Source organism: Equus quagga, chromosome 10, assembly GCF_021613505.1.
Source record: "Equus quagga isolate Etosha38 chromosome 10, UCLA_HA_Equagga_1.0, whole genome shotgun sequence".
Lineage (NCBI taxonomy): Eukaryota > Metazoa > Chordata > Mammalia > Perissodactyla > Equidae > Equus > Equus quagga.
This window is the reverse complement of record NC_060276.1, coordinates 118,333,842-118,355,441: the sequence shown is the minus strand read 5'-3', so window position 1 is coordinate 118,355,441 and position 21,600 is coordinate 118,333,842. Positions and strand designations below refer to the sequence as shown.

At 41.8% G+C, this 21,600-nt stretch overlaps 1 protein-coding gene across 4 annotated transcripts in view; it reads left to right on the top strand.

The window, feature by feature from the left end:
* STS (steroid sulfatase) overlaps positions 1 to 21,600 on the top strand; it is a 175,330-nt gene that overhangs the window by 126,453 nt on the left and 27,277 nt on the right. For all 4 annotated transcript variants that reach the window (XM_046674064.1, XM_046674065.1, XM_046674066.1 and 1 more), the window contains one exon: positions 4,381 to 4,518. In XM_046674064.1, coding sequence (XP_046530020.1) covers positions 4,381 to 4,518 — 138 coding nt within the window. The remainder of the gene's footprint in view (positions 1 to 4,380; positions 4,519 to 21,600) is intronic.

The following is a 21,600-nucleotide window of genomic DNA, read 5'->3' as shown; positions in this document are numbered from 1 at the left end:
ATGGAATGAACGAACTCTCTAGAATTTAGACTTCTTCTGCAACCCACATTCACACCTGAAGGAGGAAGGAGCCAGATTTTCGAATTTCGAAGTTTTCTCCTTTAGGATTATGGAAGTCTGGTCAGGAAGTCCAGATTTTTTGATAAGCTCGCTCTTGCTGTCTCCAGTTAAATAACAAAGTGCTCTTGAACTGGTTTATTTCCTGCATTTGTTTCATTCAAGGAACAGTGTGAGAAAGCTTTGGAAATAAAACATTTCATTTACAAGCTATCCGGCAGCCCACCATCGGTAATTCAAAACTATCCTCCTATATAAATTGGTATCATTATACCTTGAGAACCTTACTGAAAAATAATATTTGTGGACCTCTGACTTGCAATGTATTGCTCTGAAAGCAAGAATAACACAGCAGCATTTGTTTCCACAGGAGATTTCAGAATTTTTAGGAGAAAAATGTGTTAGACCTTTATAGGATCAATCTTATGAAAAATTAAATGGTTAATGGGCTTTGGGCTTTACAAATGAGCTTCTGCCATAAAACCTAAATAGAATGGGATCCAGAGTGTGTCTTTCAGGAAAGAAAGAGCTAAAAGGGAATCAGAAATCTGATTTTTCCACAGGTTAAGCCAAAATCTCCACCATTTCTACATGTACAGTAGCCTCAACTAGTGTCTTGTATTAATCCCAGCCCAGTCCTATATGGCGCTTTTGATGAAAATGATAATTAAAGTTATGCATCTAGGCAATGAATAATAAAAATTGATGGAGACAAAGTATCTTATCATGGTCATTTGAAATATTGGAATTTGGACAAAATAATTCAGGGAGGAGTGTTAAGGTGGGGAAGGCTGCAATATATATTTTAGTAGAAGGAATCTGTATAATCAACACAGCTGCAGGTTTATCTGGAGATGAGAATAGCTGGGAGGGGAAACTGTAAATAGGAGATGAAGCCGGCTTGAGCAGAGGAAACGAGTCATCAGAAGGCTTTAGGAGAAGCGCTGGCCTCATACTCTGTTGTGCCCCAGCCTTTAGCACGAACCTCATGTTCAGTCAATGCTTCATAAAAACGTATTGGATGTGTGGATGAGGAAGTCTAGGGTTAACATTGCATTTGAAAGGCATGTCTTAAAAATTAGTAGACTATTTTTTTTTTGGCAGTTTTAGGGTTACAGAAAAATTGAGTAGAAAGTACAGAGAATTTTCATTATATTCCCTTTCTTCTGCACACCATTTCCCCTGTAATATTTTGTATTAATGTGGCACATTTGTTGCAATTGATGAGCCAACATGAATACATTATTATCAACTAACTTCCATAGTTTACATGAAGGTTCACTATTTGAATTGTCCATTCTATAGGTTTGGACGAACGTATAATGACATGTATCCACCATTACAGTATCATACACAATACTTCCACGGCCCTAAAAATCTTCTGTGCTCTACCTATTCATCCCTCCTTCCCTCTAAACCTGTGGCAACTGATTCTTTTACTGTATCCATAGTTTCGCCTTTTCCAGAATGTCATAGAGTTGGAATCATAGAATATGTAGCCTTTTCATATTGGCGTCTTGCACTTAGTAACATGCATTTAAGATTCCTCCATGTCTTCTCCTGGCTTGATAGCTCATTTCTTTTTAGTGCTTAATGATATTCCATTATCTGGATTTACCACAGATTATTTATCCATTCACCTACTGAGGGACTCTCGGTTGCTTCCAAGGTTTGGGCAATTGTGAATAAAGCTGCTATAAACATCCACGTGCAGGGTGTTTGTAGAAAGTTATCACAGAAACCACATTTTTTTAAAAGGCACTTCTTCACAGGATTCTTATTTTCTTCATGCTAGGATACTTCTAAATATCTGAGAGGTGAATTTCTTTTGAAACGGAAGTGCATAGTTGCATGTGCTTTTGCAAAATACTAATGACAACACAAGGAAGTAAAACTCTCAGTCCTCTGCTATCTGCCTAGTGTGTATTATTTTACTTAGAAATTGTTATGTGAGCCAAAAGGGGCATTTTTCCTTCATAGTATAAGTGGGGGTTATATCACCTTAATGCTTCTTCCTATGTCAACTCATTAAACTGATTACCTTTTTCAAAGTGATAAGGCTTAAATGAATATCAGAGCCGAATAACCCCAAGCCCAAGTGCACAGGTGGTTTGCCTAGCTGTACCAATAACACCATAATAAATGTCTGTCTGATAATGATTTGTCATGGGAGACAAATCGCTAAAATCGCCCTCATGCATCTTATTCCTTGGTTCTGAGTATGACATTTATGTATATGATGTGGCTTCTAGGAATGTTTATTATTTGAGTTAAAACATTGAGAAAGATTGAACGTACTCTAGCCTGTGGCATTTGCAATCAAATAGCAAAAATATGTCTTGTAACAAATGACTGGATCCTGCTTTTGCCTCAGAAATCATCTCTGCCACCTCTGTGGAGAGTTGACTCTGCAGTCCTTCTCTCCCTTTTCTGGGCCAAGTCAGTGAGGGTGCAAACCTGGGGGGGAGGGCCTGTCTCCACTGGGGTGTGACCTACCTGCTGGATAGCATGTCCCCATATTCAGTTGTTATTTCTGCTGCGAATACTTGGCATCCTTGTAGAATTCCAACTGACCAAAAATTTGGTTCACATGTGGAGAGTAATGATGCCACAGCCACGCCAAGAGGACATGCAAAGGTTTATTGGTCACAAAATGAGGCTCTCTGGGGAGAGCAGGGTCTTTTCTAAGCTGGTGTGAAAGTAGCTTGAGAGAGATGGGAACTAGACTGATTCAGCTTTCATGGTGGGTAGGAGTTGGGGCTCAGATGAGGGTTCCCGCAGGCAGGCAGGAGCTTGCCTAGTTTGGATCTCCCATGGGCGCTGGAGGAGGGAGCACCCAGGCTTTCTTATCAGCCTCTGTGGCACAAGTGGAAGAGGAAGAGGTGAGGCTTAAAACTCTTAGCAATCAAACATAAAAACCTGGAGGCAGACCATGTAATACTCTAAAGTATGACAGCATGCATTAACTGAGTAAATTAAACTAGCAGCATTCGAGTCATCTAGATCTCTGTGGAAATTGTAAATGATATGCCTCTAGTTTGACCATCATTTTCTTCTGATTTGAGAGCCGGTGATAGTTTCCTAATCAGAGTCCATGTTTCAGCTGCTTCTCCAGTCTTCCACTGGCTTCTACTTTTTTTCTCATGGAAAATTTTAAGCATAAACAGAAGTAGACAGAAAAGTACAGTAAACTCCCATGTGGCCTTGATCCACATTTAACAGTTATGAACTCATGCCTAATCTTGTTTAATCTCTACCCCATACTCACTCCCCATCTTCCTCTACTAATTTGAAGAAGACAGGAGCCATCATATTGTTTCATCCATGGGTATTTCAGTATGTATCTCTAATTTTTTTTCCCTTAATGTCTTTTTTACTCCTCTGTGATTCTCACTGATTCCATCCACTTAACTACACACACGGTTTGAGAGTCTGGGTTTTAGAATCAAGTTTAACTCTTACTTTCTTGCTCTCCCACTTCCTAACTGTGTGGCCTTGAGCAGGTTACTGATCTTTTCAGAGCATTGTTGCTCTCATCTGTAAAATGGAGCCAGTGCTATTTACCCATAGGTGTTAGTGTGGTGTAAACAAGAGAACATGTAATAAAGTCCTTTGCACATAGAGAGTGCTCAACAGATAGTAGCAATTATTGTTGTTGTTGATACTGTTATTGTTTTGAAGTGTCGTTATTTGGGGATAATAATCAATGCTAGGTTTTGGGAAAGGAGGTGAGGACAAGAAAATGGAAAATATGAGGAATATTGATACCATGATAGACGGTTTTAGACTTGATTATCTACTGTAAGTAAAAGTTAAAAGAGAATGTTCATCATAAAATATTTGTAGACATATTTGTTCATGGAAGAGGAGCATTGATGGTTTCATTTTTTCCATTCAACAGGGCAAAATAGTAGACTTTATAACCTCAAGACTATGGGCAGCTGGTGATTGCAACAATTTGGCTTCTCTCGTGACACCTTCCTCCAAGTCGCTCATAATCTATGAGCCTGATTGTTCTAGAATAGTTTATCAGGCCTCTCTACAAAATCACTCCATGATGTGTAGAGTTTCAAGTGATGCTTGTAAGGTGACACTTAATTCATTGACTGAATCTTCTTGTTGTCTTTGCCAAGAACCCTGCCACGGTTAGTCCCCCTCATCACGTTGCATCTCCTGTTGGGATCAGCGTTGGAGAGCTCCAGTGTACAAGAGCATCTCCTTCCCACCTTGAGAAATTAACAGACAAGGCGATGAAGGCAAATAATCTCCCTTTCTTTTGTAAAGATTGAACTGTTTTAAAATTGAGTATTTTCTCTCTTTCAGGGCAGATCTTGAATGTTCTAGATGAGTTGAGACTGGCTAATAACACCCTCATCTACTTCTCATCAGACCAAGGAGCACATGTAGAAGAAGTGACCACAAGAGGAGAAGTCCATGGAGGAAGTAACGGAATCTACAAAGGTGAGAAATGCTGATGTTGATCAGCTCTGGCCTTTCGGCTCACCCAGGTCACCTTCTTCTTGATCTTAGAGCTTTGGCATTGTTCTTCTGCCACTTTGCAATATCCAGAGCTTCATTTTGTCACAGGCACTAAGCAGTCAGATGGCCAAAGGGGCCATTTCTGATAGGGTCCCCACAGAAATTAAAAGCACACATTCTATGTCAAGACAATAGAATGAGGATGTTTTCACCCAACTGTAAATACAGTCCCATGTTGTGTAGCTGATTAAAACAAGAACCCCTCTCTCCACTATGTGTTAGTCTCCTATTGCTGTTGTAACAAATTAACACAAACTTCCTGGCTTAAAGCAACACCAATTTGTGAACTTACAGTTCTGGAGGTCAGAAGTCTGAAATGGGTCTAGTGGTCTAAAATCAAGGTGACAGCTGGACTGTGTTCCTTCTGGAGGTGCTAGGGGAGAATCTGTTTCCTTGCCTTTTCCAGCTTCTAGAAGCCACTTGCATTCCTTGGCTCATGACCTCTTCTTCCATCTTTAAAGCCATCAATGCAGTATCTTCAAACCTCCCTCTCTCTCTGATCTCTGCTTCCATAATCCCATCTCCTTCACTTACTCTGACTCTCTTGCCTCCGATTTTAAGGACCCTTGTGATTATATTGGACTCACCCAGATAATCCATGGTAATTTTCCCATTTCAAGACCCTTACCTTAATCACATCTACAAAGTCCCTTTTGCCGTGGAAGATAACAGTTTCTGGAGGATGAGGATGTGGACATCTTTCGGAGGCCATTATTCTTCCTACCTCAACCTACAATAGCATTTTGAGTTGATACTTCATTCTTGATGCAGCATCGGCTAAGCCACCGCCATGATGGATCAGGCATCGTGCTAGTCATTGGGGATCTTGGATAAGACCCAGCTACTGACCCAAAGTTGCTTATACAGTGTACACTCTGCAAGTGCAGGACACACATATCTGATCATAATAAAATGTGGCCTATTTCACAAAGACTTAAATGAGATGCCTAAAATGGCATATCCATGCTGAGGGTTAAGACATCCACCAGAATCTGCAGTAGATGTGGGTTGAAAGTACAACAGGGGAGGGTGAGTAGAAGTGCCCATGCAAAGACATGAAACATAGTGTCCCAGACAGTGGGTCACCTGAATAAGGCAAGAAGATGCACAAGACATAGAAAAGCACATGACCATCAAATTTTGCTAGCGTAAAGCAATAAAGTGCTTTCTCACTCTTTCATTATTCTCTCTTATGGATGTTTCAAAGATTCCGAGGGACTCTGGAAATCAGTTTACCTCCAAAGATATGAAAGGATAATATATGGAATGCTTTCATCTATTAATTGGTTCAGCAATATTGATTGAGCTGTGTATCTGGCACTGGGTCAGAAGCAAAAATAAATAGAAACTCTGGTTCCTGCCCTAAAGGAACACATGGTCACCTGATGGTTGGTTGGATGGGTGGGTGGGTGGTGGTGGCAAGCCTAGGGAACCCCAAGCAATTTAATAGGGCATCAACATTTGTTTGCACAAGATGTTAGTGGCGCACACAGCAAGGAGGGCCTCACTCAGCCGAGGCAACCCAAGAAATGTTTCCAAAGGAGGCAGGGCTGGGAAGGAGTAGCCACAGGGTGTGCTTGCTCTCTTGCTCTCCTTCTAGCTCTTTCCACCCTCCCAACCACTACCCTGGTTTTTTTTTTAAAGAGTTTTTTTTTTTCAATTTTTCCTTTTTCTCTCCAAAGCCCGCCAGTACATAGTTGTGTAGTTTTAGTTGTTGGTCCTTCTAGTTGTGGCATGTGGGACGCTGCCTCAGCATGGCTTGATGAGCAGTGCCATGTCTGTGCCCAGGATCCAAACCGGTACAACCCTGGGCCGCCAAAGCGGAGCATGCAGACTTAACCACTTGGCCACAGGGCCGGCCCCCCAACCACTACCCTCTTTATCAGTGCTGGGAATGAAGAGAACCAGCAAATGGCTTGTTCTGCAGACTGCAAGGAGTTGAGTAATGCTGGATCACAGTGTGCCTGAGGCAAAGATATGGAGAAAGGGTAGTCTGTGATCCATCCCTATCGCAGCACATAACCTATGAAATCTTATACTTCAAAAAGGTTATGTGGGGTCCTATTAAATTCTGAGCATCTCGGAGCAGGGACCATTTCTTAAACCTGTGGTTACCTGGAATCTAGGACGAAAGGATTCCTCTTCACTGCTGGTCTGGACAGCCTTCATAGGATGTTCATACCTCTTCCTGCCTTTGCATCCCATCATTATCTCGCCAGCACGGGACACAGGACAGAGATTTAATGTGGGTTAAATGAATGAACTGGTATGTTTAATCTGAACAGGATTAACCCTACTAGGCTGCCACTCTTTCAGCCAGCCCTCCTCTATTTACAGTCTTATTTTAGAGTAGCAAGAAGTGAAAACTTGTCTTCCTATTTATTAAGACGAGGTATTTCCATTGTATTTCCATGAGGTTATGGCCTGTGTGGAGACGGTTGTTTTTATTTGAGTTTATAGATGATGGCGTCTCTAAAGATGGAGTTACAGACCGCGGTTCATGCGCTGGTTCACTCATTCATTCCTTCTCCCGCTGAAGGCCTGTTGGGATCCAAAACAGCTTAGCAGCTACCCCTGAAAACTGTACATAAATCACAGTAATAGAAGTGGCCAGAAAGTAACACGTTATTTAAGAAAGTTACATATACAAAGCTAGGGAGCCCCACTTCTGGGAGAGATGACCAGAATACCTCCGGCTCTGAATCTGAGGAAGGCTGATGAGCAAGAGGAGATGGCACTGGCATTTGGCTTTGACAGCCGACTCTTGGGAGACATGAGCCATATGGGTCTGAAAGAGAGTGTCCAGGGTCCTGAATGATGGTTGGGAACCCAGGGTTACCATATAATCCCAGAGGCATGGCAATAGCTGCTCTATGATTTTTTTTTAGAAACGTATTGGATGTGTTAGAAATGTTTTGTTTGAGTGCTGGAAATACCATCAATGTATGACACTGTATTAATCTCTCTGCCACTACTCTATTGTGAAGCATTATCCCTTTGTCACATTTAGTTGAAATCAAGTTCACAGTGAAACATTGTTAAAATACAAGACATAGTTTCCTTCTGGCTATGGGAAATGACCAGACTTCTAAACATCAAGACATCTTGTTTTCTAAACCTGTGAACCCAAACACACTCCTATGGTTTATGCAAACACAGAGAGAATCAGGCCATTTAAACTCCCTGATCAAAAGAGCATTTTTTTCTGAGCAATAATGATGTCTGCTCCCAACTAAAACCCTTCCAAATGATCACTACTGTTTGAGTTCAGTGACTCCGCTGTATTTCCCAATCATGTCTGTTTCACGAGTGAAATCTATGGGCTCACTTTGATGCGGGCTCAGTGAGTCGAGAGTTGAAAGAAAGATTTCTTGGACTCTCAAGGTCTGGCAGTAGTGCTCTTTTATTTAGAGAATAGCATGGGGACAGGACCCATGGGCAGTAAGAGCTGCAGGCATGGGGACAGGACCTATGGGCAGTAAGAGATGCAGGCATGGGGACAGGACCTTGCAGTAAGAGCTGCAAGGTGTTGAGGGTTAGAGCTAAATTTATAAGGCATAGGTATGTGAGTTATTTCTTTATGAGACAAAGGAAAGATCATGAAAAAATCGTTAAAATAGTATCAGTGCAGGTGGGGTGTGGTTATTGGGTGGTCCTATAACTTTAGATAAGAATCAGATCGGATTAAGTCAGGACATCCTATGCTTCCCAGAGGATGATATAGATCAGTATATAGGGCAGGGCGCCTTGGGCTTCTCTCCCCGGAGCAGCCTTGATCCTCATCAACTTGATAGAATGGCTGCGATTAAGTCATCCTTCCACAGAATTCAGCAGGTTATCCCTTTTAATCCTAGGAACATTAGACTCCTGCTGTAGTTTACATTTCATAAATAATGATTTAATATTATAGGGGTAAGGGAATGGTGACACCTCGAATTGTTTCTCTCTCTTTTTTGTAAGGGAATGTGTTTGCAGAGTGATTACTCTGTTTGGGTTTAGATAGGGGTAAGTTTTATCTTTGTGAAAAGGCTCTAGCATAAAAGGAAGTTGGGAGATGGCGGTAGGGTCCAATGTGCACTTTCACTCTAGCTCTAGTCGAATTGTAGCTGTCTTGGCAATGTCTTTCATATAATAGCTCCTGAAATATTTACTTCTGAGAACCTTCTAAAATAAATGTCCTTCTACTGTCCACATGTTCTGAATGATTGTGTCAATCTAATAAAACTAGTTTGCCAGTTAATTGTCCATATTCCCATTTAAGAACTAAGGACTCCTCCTCTCCTTTAGAGCTTCTGGTTAATTTGACAATGTTCCCATGCTGCATTGTTAGGATTTTCATTGAGAACAAAATAAATAAATAAGCAACAACAAAAATCCCATCCCCTTAAATGCAAATCAAAACTACACTAAGATATCACCTTACACCCGTTAGAATGACAAAAATATCTAAAACTAATAGTAACAAATGTTGGAGAGGTTGTGGAGAAAAAGGAACCCTCATACACTGCTGGTGGGAATGCAAACTGGTGCAGCCACTGATGCGGGGTCAGTGAGCCGAGGAGTCGAAAGAAAGATTTCTTAGACTCTTAAGATCTGGCAGTAGCGCTCTTTTATTTAGAGAATAGTGTAGCATGGGGACAGGACCCATGGGCAGTCAGAGCTTCTGCTGCCGCCGCTTCTGCTGCCCCAACTGGCATGGGGACAGGGCCCATGGGCAGGCAGAGCTGGTGTGTGGGGACAGAACCCACGGGCAGTCAGAGCTCCTGCTGCTGCCCCGAGTTGAGGGTTAGGGCTAAATTTAAGGCATAGGTATATGATTCATCTCTTTACAAGACAAAGGAAAGAACGTGAAAAAAAGTTAAAATGGTATCAGTGCAGGTGGGGTCTGGTCATTGGGTGATCCCATGACTTTTAGACAAGAATCAAATCGGATTAAGTAAAGGTTAGAAAGGTTAGACGCCACCACCCTAAACCAGTTACATGAGATTGCCAGACAGCAACCAACTGAAGTTCTTGCCTTCCCCGTTAAGAATTTCTAGGGATAAGGTCATCTCTCCTCTTCTTCCTGGTACAGAGAGGGAGGCACCTTTTACAGATAGATTTACCTTACAAATGTAAATGTGTCCCAACAAGGGCAAGTTCCATTCCCCAGAGCCTCCTTCCCTGTCCCAGTTTATCGAAAGCAATCAGCCCAAAACAATCCTGATGCCAAAGAGACATATCCTGGGGTGGCCAATTTCAGGTCCCTACAAGGTCATCCCCCCTTCCTTCACAAACGCAAATGTCTCAAAAGGGCAAGCAAAATTCCAGTCCTCGGAGCCTACTTCTCATCTACAGTTTTAAAAGTAACCAGCCTAAAAATCCTCATCATAAACCGTTTTAAAATTAAACAGCCTAAAAATCCTCATCAGCCACTATGGAAAACAGTATGGAGATTCCTCAAAAAACTAAAAATAGAACTACCATAGGATCCAGCCATCCCACTACTGGGTATTTATCCAAAGAGCTTGAAGTCAGCAATCCCAAAAGTCCTATGCACCCCAGTGTTTATTGCAGCACTGTTTACAATAGCCAAGACATGGAAGCAACCTAAGTGCCCAGCAACAGACGAATGGATAAAGAAGATGTGGTACATATATACAATGGAATACTGCTCAGCTGCAAAACAGAACAAAATCATCCCATTTGCAATAACATGGATGGACCTTGAGGGAATTACGTTAAGTGAAATAAGCCAGCGAGAGAAAGATAATCTGTGTATGACTCCACTCATATGAGGAATTTAAAACTATGGACCAAGAACAGTTTAGTGGATACCAGGGGAAAGGTGGGGTGGGGGGTGGGCACAAAGGGTGAAGGGGTGCACCTACAACATGACTGACAAACATTAATGTACAACTGAAATTTCACAAGATTGTAACCTATCATTAACTCAATTAAAAAAAAGATCCCATCCCCTTTACATCAGCCTGTGACCACTTATAGCTGTTAAATGTAAAAATTCCATCAGGACTGTCGAAATATTGAAAATGTCCACATTGCTACTTTGGGACTCTGGAATAGGACCCCCTGCTTTAACCTAACAGGATTTATGATTTCCTTGCAATCCTCAGCTATCTCTAGGAAACAGGTTATGGCTCTCAGTTTGTGTAACTGCACCCTGGGCTGCTGTTGGGTCCCTTCAGATCAAGTGGGTGGGTGAGTCTTGAGAAGGCTCTTCATTCCGCACCCTGATCTGTGTCAGGGCTGTTGAATAGGTGCTCAGGACAGTAGTCCTACAAATTGCAGTTTTCTTTTTTTTTTTATTTTCTTAAAGATTGGCACCTGGGCTAACAACTGTTGCCAATCTTTTTTTTTTTTCTGCTTTATCTCCCCAAACCCCCCCTGTACACAGTTGTATATCTTAGTTGCAGGTCCTTCTATTTGTAGGATGCGGGCCGCTGCCTCAACGTGGCCTGACCAGCAGTGCCATGTCCACGCCCAGGATCCAAACCCTGGGTCGCGGCAGCGGAGCGCTCGAATTTAACCACTCGGCCACGGAGCCTGCCCCTGCAGTTTTCTTATCAAAAGAGCAAGTGGCCCCACCCAGCTTCACTTGATGTCTATGTCAGGGTTTTAAGCCCTAGGGCTCTCCTTGCAGAGATTGGTGCAATGGAACTCATGGAAGTTCCTTCTCAACTTTATTGCTGGCTCCTCTGACCTACCTCTCAAAGTTGGAGACCTCCAAGGCTCTCTCCTGGGCTCCTCCCTTCTTTATCTACATTCTCACCCTCTGTGATCTCATCCAAACCCTTGACCTCAAATAGCATTTGAGTGCTGGTAGCCCCTATACCCAGCCCTGACCCTTCCTCGGAACCCCGAACTCCTCTGTCCCACTGCCCACATGACATGGGATATGGATGCTCAGTGGGTACATCCTATTTGAAAGATCCGTTCTAGAGATCTTATTTCCTAAGCCCACGTGCACCCGGTCTCGCTGATCTCAGCTGATCTCATTAAACTGCACCGCTCTTCACTCAGTGACTCAACCTCCATAGCTGGAGTTCTTTGATCCCGCAAAGCCTCTGTCTTTGACCCCCCCTCCACCCCAAAACTCATATTCCAACAGGATGTCCCATAAGCTTTATCTTCTAAGTATACCTGACACTGACCCACTTTTTTATGTCCATCAATTACGGCCTCCTCCTGGCCACCATCACCTCAAACTCATCTCCCTAGTTGATGTCTAGGTGCTTTCCTCACTTCTTCTTTGTTGTCTGCAATTCATTCGCCACCCAGACACCTGGATGAGCTTTAATAATCATGCATTCAATGTATTGTATGAGTTTCCTAGGGCTGCTAACAAAGTAGCACAAACAGGTGGCTTACAAGCAACAGAAAGTTATTCTCTCTCTCAGTTCTGGAGACCCGAAGTCTGAAATCAAAGATCAGCAGGACCATGCTCCCCGCAAAGGCTCTAGAGGAGGACCCTTCCTTACCTCCCCTAACTTCTGCTGGTTTCCAGCAATCCTTGGCATTCCTTGGCTTGTAGATGCATCACTCCAATCTCTGCCTCCATCTTCACATGGCTTTTCTTCCTTTCTTAAAACACTCTAGTATATTACCATCCACTGAGAATAAATGTGAACTCTGCATCCTGGCTGTGCACGGTCCTACCACGACCCAGTACTGCTTCATTTTCCTTCTCCCTTTCTGGGCTTTTTCTTGGGTCCCCCAACACCTTAATCTTGTTGCCACCTTGGGGCCTTTCCATAGATAGCTCCTTCTGTTGGAAAGCTCATCCCCTGATCTTTGCATGGATTTGATCCTTCAGTCACATGTTGCCTCTCTGAGGTCTCCCTGGGCTACCAAATCAAAAGTTCTTGTCCCCGCTCCCCCACCACAGGGATTCATCATACCACCTTATTTTAACTCCTTGCACATCTGATATTTTATCTGTTTATTAATTTATTTGCTCATAGTGTGTCTGCCCTATTACAATGTAAGTCCCGTGGGAGCAGGGATCTGGGCTGCCTTACTCACCATTCTATCTCTGTGCCCCGAATAACCACATAGTAGGTGTTCAGTAAATACTTGCTGAACAAATAGTCAACACTCCCTAGATTTCTCTCCCTTCTGCTCCTGGTACTCAACCTGAGGATTTTTGCCCTTTTCCCTAACATACCCTCCCTTAGCTGGGACCAGAATAACTTCCCTAAGATTTCCTTATAGTAGAGTTTAGAGTTTTTTGCCTCTTAGTCATCACTGGAAATTTCCTGTAGTCTTGGAAGAGAATGGTTAAACTCTGAGTTCTGACTTCATTTCCATTTCTCTCCCAAGTCAAGGTCACCCTGAAGGAGGTTCTCCTCCCCACCTCCCTTTTACTCTGCCTAAAGGCAAGTAATAAATGTCAATGGAATGGATAAATTAATTCTATAGATGGCGTCTGCAGAAGCACAGGGGGGTGGAAATCATATTTTCCTGAGTGTTCAAGAATGTAGACTTTCTCCACGTGCAGAGAAATGCTTTCAAAATTCACTGATGCCTGCGTCTAAGGCACCGCAGCTTCTGGCATTTCTCCTTTACCTTAAGTGCAAGTTCCAAAAGCAACTCATTGGCTTGAGTCCATATCGCTCTGAGTTGCTTCTTACAGTCACTGAATTTGGCATCTCTTTCCCTCATGCAATAGCACAGCTTTCAGAGAGCGATTGATACTTTTGTTAGAAAAAAAATAACAGCAAGAAGCTCTGGTAGTTTATTAGAAGGTGGTTATGTTCAGGTTCTATCTTCAGATTTTGGCAAACATTTTCGTCAGCTTCCCAAGAGTGGGCAAAACTGCCCCATCTTGCTAGTATCGCTATTACGTGTGCCAGGAGGCATCCCACAGCTTTTTTACCTTTGAAAGAAGCTCACACGTTATCTTCATTTATCAGGTCACTCATTCAGTTAAATCTAACTGACATGCATTCATGTATTGACTGTACACAGTGGGCCAGGCATGGGGCTAGCTTCTAGGGCATGAAGGCAAAGAATACAGGGTCTCTGACCTCTTGTAGCTTACATTCTGTTTGTTGAGATGAATATCTAAAGAGATCATCTCAGAATAATGAACCGGTGAGGGAGCTGTTCCTGGTAAGTAAGAGTTAGAGGTAGTTCACCCAACCTGGGAATGCAGAGAACCTCCTGGCAGGAGCTGACCTTTTGCAGGCTGACGTTTTGAAGTATTGGCTAGGAGAGGAAAGGTGGGAAGTTTGTTCTCAGCGGGAGCAAGATGCTCATGGTGGGCAAAAAAGCAGCTCAGTATTGCTAGAGATGAAAATGTAAACAAGAGGTGATGCAGCTGATGAGGTACCCTACATCAAGGTCAATATGTCCAATAGGAAGAAGTATATGTAATCATTGCCGTTTGGGGAGTATTTAAAACTGCAGGTGAGGAACATCGCCCAACACCAGTATATGGAAAGGGTAGAGGAGTGGGAATACGGATAAATTAAGGAATAACTACATATCAGTTCCCTCCTCTTTAGAATTGGACTAATAGGATTGTTATTATAGGAATGTCATAGAGGATTGTTGTGATGATTAAGTCAACACGTAAAGTGTTTATAAGTGCACCTAGTAAGGGCAAGGTGTGCCTATCATCCACTAGAGTGTAAGATCTATGATAGCAGATGTGTTATTATACTCACATCTGTATCCCCAGAACCTAGCATCGTGCCTGACATTTTAAGAAATAATTTCTGACTGAATACATAAATGAAAAAATACTTGAGCTTGGGTTTGAAGGACAAATAGTTTCACTAGATGAAGCAGGCAATGGAAGAGCATGGTTGCATTGGTAATCCTTTGGTATTGGCAATTGACTGGATATTGGGTTTGGGGGAAAGGAAGACATCAAAGATGTCTCTCATGGTTTTGGCTTGTGTGATTGGGTAGATAGAGGTTCCCTTTAGGAATTAGGACTCACGGGAAGAGACCTCTGTTTGGTTGGCGTGTGGGGAGGTATGGGATCACTTGATATGAGAAGAGAAGAGGGTCAAGGGCCAAGCCTTGAGGAACTCTCACATAAAAGGTGAGATGGATGATGATGATTAACAAAAAAGATAGTGAGAGTGATTGGGGAGATGAGAAGAAAATAGAAGATTCAGGGAAAAGCATGATCAGTAGAAATGAATGCTGCTAACAAGTCAAGATGAGGACTAAAAGAGTTCATAGTATTTATTACACATGTGATGCTAATAAGTACATTTTCAGTGGAGAGGTAGGGGCGGAGGCCAGATGGATGGAAGGGTGGTGGAAGATGAGAAATTTCTCAAATACAAGGAGAATGTTTGTAGTGGGAAAGATTGAAGTATAATTAATTCTCTTGAGTAAACTTTTATAGAGAGATAATTAGGATACAAGGGATAATTGAGAATGGCAAATTGCTGAGAAGATCTACATTTATAAAGAACTCACAGATATTTTCATAGAAGGCTGGTATCTTACTGGAGAGGTGTGAATACTTGTCACAGGTTCTATGGAATTCAATGCTTTGGCAAGAATATGATGGACATGATGTATTACATGATCTGAGGTGGCAGTCAGGACCAGATAGATAGGATAAAATTAGCTAACACCCCAAAAACTGCCATTTGGAATGAATGGGCAAATGGAACTGCTGAATGATCACAGTCTTAGTGCCTTGACAGAATGCTTTGATTGCATTGGTTTCATTTGACAAAACATATGACCACAATACCACAAAGTTAAATACTGCAGAGTTTGGGCCCATTGTTGAGAAAGCCATATAAGAAGGCAGGGGGTTGTGGTTGGATAATGGGATGTCTGGATTAATCACTTTTGAGATGGAGCACATTGAGTTGACATGGTCTAGCATGGTCTGTGGGAGAAGGAGGCTAAGGATGTGCATGTCGGAAAAGTGGCAGGGAAGTGGGAAGGATGTGGCCATGGTGGACAAATTGAGGTCTGGCAGGGCAGAGAGATGAGGTATGTCATGCTCATGAACTTCTTTTCCTGGATGAAATGGAAGATGAGGCTCTGTTTTGAGAGTAAGAGGACAAGCCGTTTGGTAAAAGTCTGGAGGAGAGAACTTTTGGAATGGAACCCACTAGGGAAATGAAAAATCCTAGCAAAGTTGAGGGACAAAAGTGGTTGGAAATATGAATTTATAATCACACTCGTGTAGAATTGTCTTTTTTCCCCAGCAATACTTTTCATTGATTAATCAATTATTTCATTCATTTAATAAGTATATTGGACACTATCTATTTGGAAGGTATTATACTGTGGACTTCAGTTGATTCAACAGTGAATTAGAGTTTATTTTTAAGTACTCTTGGTCCCATTGGAATGATAAGATGTACATAGAATTGATTGTCAGACATCCCATAAATGATCAACTTGAAAAATGACAAAGAAATGGAGAATAGGAAAACATTTCCTGCAGTGGTGGTCATAGAAGGCTTAAATAAAAAGGAAGGGCAGAGGGCAGCATGGCCTAGTGGTTAAGTTCAGCATGCTCCATTTCGGTGGCCTGGATTTGGTTCCTGAGTGCAAACCTATATGACTTGTCGGTGGCCATGCTGTGGTGGTGACCCACATACAGAATAGAGGAAGATTGGCACAGGTGTTAGCTCAGGGTGAATCTTTCTCAGCAAAGGAAAAAGCAAGTGCATATTCCAGGCTTTCCAGGATTCGTAGAAATGATTTTGAGGTTGGGGAAAGTCCTGGCAGAGCAAATATCATACAACAGAACTTTCTAGAAGGCGAGATGGGACAAGCTATTTACTGAAGCATTTAGATAAGACTCAACTCAAGCAAGTTGTGATATTGCAAAGGTGGACTGGAGCTAGAACATGCTTAGCTTTACATTCGAGGCTAAGATATGTTTTTTAGTTTTCCATTTTGTAGAAGATATTAAGAAGGAATTCAGTTGAGTGAAAAAAATAAACTGTTAGGAGAAGTGGTGGTGACATTTCCCCCCTATACTGAAGAAGTCAACATTGCGGAGTAAATTCAGGGTTGATGCACTCACCCTACCCCAGAATCTAAATTCACTAACAGCGCAGGGCCCAACAAACCAGAGCAGGGGACATGGGCCAAATCCTGGCTGACTCCTGATCTTGTAAATAAAGTTTTATTGAAACACAGTCACACTCATTTGTAGATGGTTGATGTCTTGTCTGTGCTCCTTCTGAGCTACAACAGCAGAGCTGAGTAGTTGGGAAAGGGACTCACAAAACGTAAAATAGTTACTGCCTGGCACTTTAGAGGAAAAGTTTGCCAATCTCTGACTCAGATTATTTAGCAGTTTGATATATTGTTTAAGTAGTCACCCTTAACTGTTCAAACCGTGTCAATTAATTTTGAGAGCGTTCTTCAGTTCTTTATCCCTCATTTGAACACTGACATCAGCAGATTGTTCTTCTTTATTTTTGCCCTGATAATAAGTTGATGGGACCCAGATAATTTTGTCATATCTCCCATCTATAATTTGTGGGGTTTTGTCCTTGGAATGAATAAATCAAGGAGTGTGTGAAATCTAGCATCTTGGGCAAGAAAGCATTTAGTGCGAATTTCACTCATCATATGCTTCATTGTAGTTTACATCAATCCTGGGAACCCATGTTATCCAGGTGGGGAGACCCCAAGAGGAGAAAAATGACAAATAGGATATTTCATAAAACTCTGTGCCCAGATGAAGCATAAGAATGACTAGCATATGCTCTTACCATTAAGAGTGATTTGACTTGCTGGGTGGCAGGATTCGAAAGGACAAAAATAGAAACCTGGTTTGGAAACAGCTGTTCCTAACAAGAGTCACGGAGTAAATTGTAGAATTTTCTCTGCACTTGCCTACAGAGATTGAGTAACTCAGCTATCATCCTTCTGTGACTCCTCGTCATGGCAATGTGCCATCAAGATGTTAAAAGCATGCATTTGACAATTACTCGATCAAATTTTAAATTTAGACCATGCTTTTTTCTCTGCTCATACATTTTCAGAAAAAAATAATCCAGATTCCTTAACGTGTTTTTCTTTTATCTCTCTTGCAACTTTATCTCTAACTTTCCTAGCCTGTTTCTCCTCTGCAACCCAATTCAACATCTGTTGACTCAGGGCAGGTGTTCCCAGGTCAGAGGCATCCTCTGTGCTTTTTCTTGGCCCCCAATCAGAGTTATCTGTGGGTATATCTGAGCCATACTTCAAGACTTTGAGTTTCCGTAGGGCGAGATCCTTATTCATATATCTACATGTTCCCTGTGGGGTTCTGAGAATCTGAGCACAGATTCTGGGTGCAGACTCTGCAGCTCCACCTGATACTGCCACTTACTTGCTGTGTAATCTTGGCCAGAGTTTTCTCAGCTGTGAAATGGGAGTGATGGTGAGGAATGAATGAGTTAATATCTCTAATGAACTTGAACAGTTCCTGGAATGTGGTAAACTCCATCATGATTCCTGATCATAGGAAGTCATTGCTTAATAAATATCTGCCGAATGAATGAAGCGTCCAGTGCTCACCATTTGAGCTCCTGTGATCTTCATTGAATGACAGTCATAGCATTTCCTGGGAGAGCAGTGTGCTGTACTTTTAAAGCCTGGTGAGCAGGTTTTGTGCATATCCCTTTCCATCTAGTATGGAAGGAGGAATAATACTCAAAGCTACACCATCTGACAAGCAAGGATATTTGCTCATCAACACATGCCTGGAAATGTGTGATCATACTTCATCAAACATGCTTTCCCATAGGCAGTGTGCCTGGATGTATCTATCATCTTTGAAAGTTTTAAAAAATATTTTGTTGTCATTGCTGTTATAAAAACACTCCTTTTACAGCTTTAGAAAATTGCATGATATTTTGTTAATTGATGCATTTCTTTAGTTTCTGAATATAAATTAAGAACTATAAGATGAGAGTCTTATGATGTTCCACACAGAGGGTTCAGATTTTCCCGATGGAACATATCCTGAGTGTGATAGTTTGTCATCAGAAAACTAGCTGGTGATGAAACCATACCTGGTGCTGCCACACCTGCATGCAGGCTGTTAGCAGTAGCTGGATCTAAGGGCTGCAGACACAACTGCCCCCCACAGTCCTCTGCCTTCCTCAAGGGTGCTCAGAGCATCTCACCTGAGCAGAGGTAAACCCGTTCATTGCACCCTTGCAGCCTGTTCCACCAGGGGGCTATTTGTGGCTGGGAACTCTCTTGGGGATCTGGAATCTCTAGCAGGGTGCGACATTTCTAGGGTCTTTCTGGGAGTTTTGTTTTGTTTTCAAAGTGGTTATACATTGAGCCATCCTCTCGTAGGCTTTTCTTCCATTACCTGTAGGTCCGCAAAGTCCCCAGAGAGGAACAGATCCCTGATGTCTGAATCATGATATACACACACTTTGGTTGCACCTGTGGATTTCTGTGGCACTCTCTGCTTTGTGTGCATGTGTGTGTGTGCGCTCTGCAGTATTATCTGTTTTCACAACATACTATGTGTGCATGGATAGGCATTTATATAAATGGTAACAGAGATGGAAAAACTATTTCATTTTCTTATAGTGAAATTGAGTCACTCTACCAAACAAAAACAAATATTTCCCATAAGTTTTTTCAGCTTTCTTTGTATAATTGACTAATAAAAATTGTATATCTTTAAGATGTCCATCTTGATGTCAGAATACACATACACATAGTGAGATGATCACCACAATCAAACTAATCCATCATTTCACATAGTTACCATTTTCTTTTTGTGGTTAGAACACTGAAGATCTACTGTCTTAGCAAATTTCAAGCATACCATACAGTATTGTTAACTATAGTCACCATGCTGCACATTAGATACCCGGAACTTATTCATCCTGCGTAACAAACTTCGTAGCCTTTGACCAGTCTCCCCATTTTCCCCCTCCCCCCAACCCTGGGCAACCACCATTTGACTCTCTGCTTCTATGAGTTTGACTATTTAAGGTTCCACATCAGATCATGCCATATTTGTCTTTCCACATCGGGCTTATTTCACTTAGCATAATGCCCTCAAGGTCCATCCATGTTGTCACAAATGATAGGATTAACTTCCTTTTAAAGGCTGAGTAATATTCCATTGTATATATAGACCACATTTCTTTATCCATTCATCCATTTATGGACATTTAGATTGTTTCTATATCTTGGCTATTGTGACAAAAGATAACAGCTGTTGGAGAGGATGTGGAGACAAGGGAACCCTTGTGCACTGTCGGTGGGAATGTAAATTGGTGCAGCCGCTATAGGAAACAGAATGGAAGTTCCTCAAAAAATTAAAAATAGAACTACCATATGATCCAGCAATTCCACTTCTGGGTATATAGCCAAAGGAAATGAAGTCAGAATCTCAAACAGGTATCTGCACCCCTGTGTTCATTGCAACATTACTCACAATTGCCAAGATATGGAAACCGCTCTCTACTCTTTAACCACACACTTCTCACCCACCCTCTCTCATGTGGGTTTGCAGCCAGATGTGCCCCCTACCTTCACCTGGTGGGGCCTTGTCTTTTGCCTTAAAGATGATATACCTATTAACTCCTCGGGAGTTCAGTGTCACAGTCCTTCTTAATTCTACAGTTTAGGTTAGTCATCGTGAGTTTCTCAATCCAGCCTACCTGTGATCCTCTTCTGGCACTATACGGACAAGTCAACACCAATTGTCTTGCTGCGGAGATCAAATGGTATTGAGGGATTGTTCAGATTCGCAGACAAAGCTGGATTGTTATCTGCACTCCACCACTTACTAGATGAGTGACCTTCAGTACGCAACTTCTCTCAGCCTCAGATGTTGCATCTATAAAATGGAGAGTGACAGTAGCACCTTCATGAGGTAGACATGAGGATGTAATGGGATGAAACGCATAGCACGGTCCATCAGATTTTGCATCTATAAAATGGAGAGAGATAGTAGCATCATCATGGGGTAATGTACGGATTTAATAGGATGAGATGCATATCATAGTCCATGTTACATAGTAGGTTATCAGTTCAATTTAGCCATGAGAAATGATCCTTATACAACCCTGTGAGGTAGTTCACATTGTTATCTCTACTTTGACCTACAGAATGCAGAGCAGTTAGTCAACTGGGGAGACACACATGCATTTATATCTCTATCTCTATCATCTATATCTGTATATTAGTGAAATTTTTATTTTGGAATCAGTTTAGATTGACAGGAGAATTACAAGGATAGTAAAGAGAATTCCTGTATTCCCGTCCCCCAGCTTCCCCAAATGTTAACTTTCTGCATAACCATGATGTATTTGTCAAGAAATTAACCTTGGTACATCACTATTAACTGAACTATAGATTTTCCACTAATGCCCTTTTTCTGTTTCAGGGTCCAATTCACGATGCCACATTGCATCTAGAAGATAAACTTTTACAGCCTGCCTTTTCATTATCTTAGTATTTTGGTCTACTTTCCCATTTATTCATTCTATTTTATTTTAACCAGTAGGGCAATAAGTATATACACTAGCCATTAATTAAAATAGCCCTTTTATGCTAGCTAGCGACCACTTATTTTGTTGTTGTTAAATTCAGAGTGAAAATACTGTGAGCCTGATCTAGTAGAAGGGTAAGCAGGTGAACATTCTGTGAGTTTGATCCACTAGAAGGATAAGCAGATGGAAATACTATGAGCTTGATCTAGTAGAAGGATAAGCTGGTGAACAGTCTCTGAGCTTGATCCAGTAGAAGGATAAGCAGGGAGAAATGCTGTGAGCTTGATCTAGTAGAAGGGTAAGCAGGTGGACATTCTATGAACTTGATCTAGTAGGAGGATAAGCTGGTAAACATTCTATGAGCTTAATGCAGTACAAGGATAAGCAGATGAACATTCTATGAGCTTGATCTAGAAGAAGGATAAACAGGTGAACGTTCCACGAGTTTGATGCAGTAGAAGCATAAGCAGGTGAACATTCTGTGAACTTGATCCAGTAGAAGCATAAGCAGGTGAACATTCTGTGAGCTTGATGCAGTAGAAGGATAAGC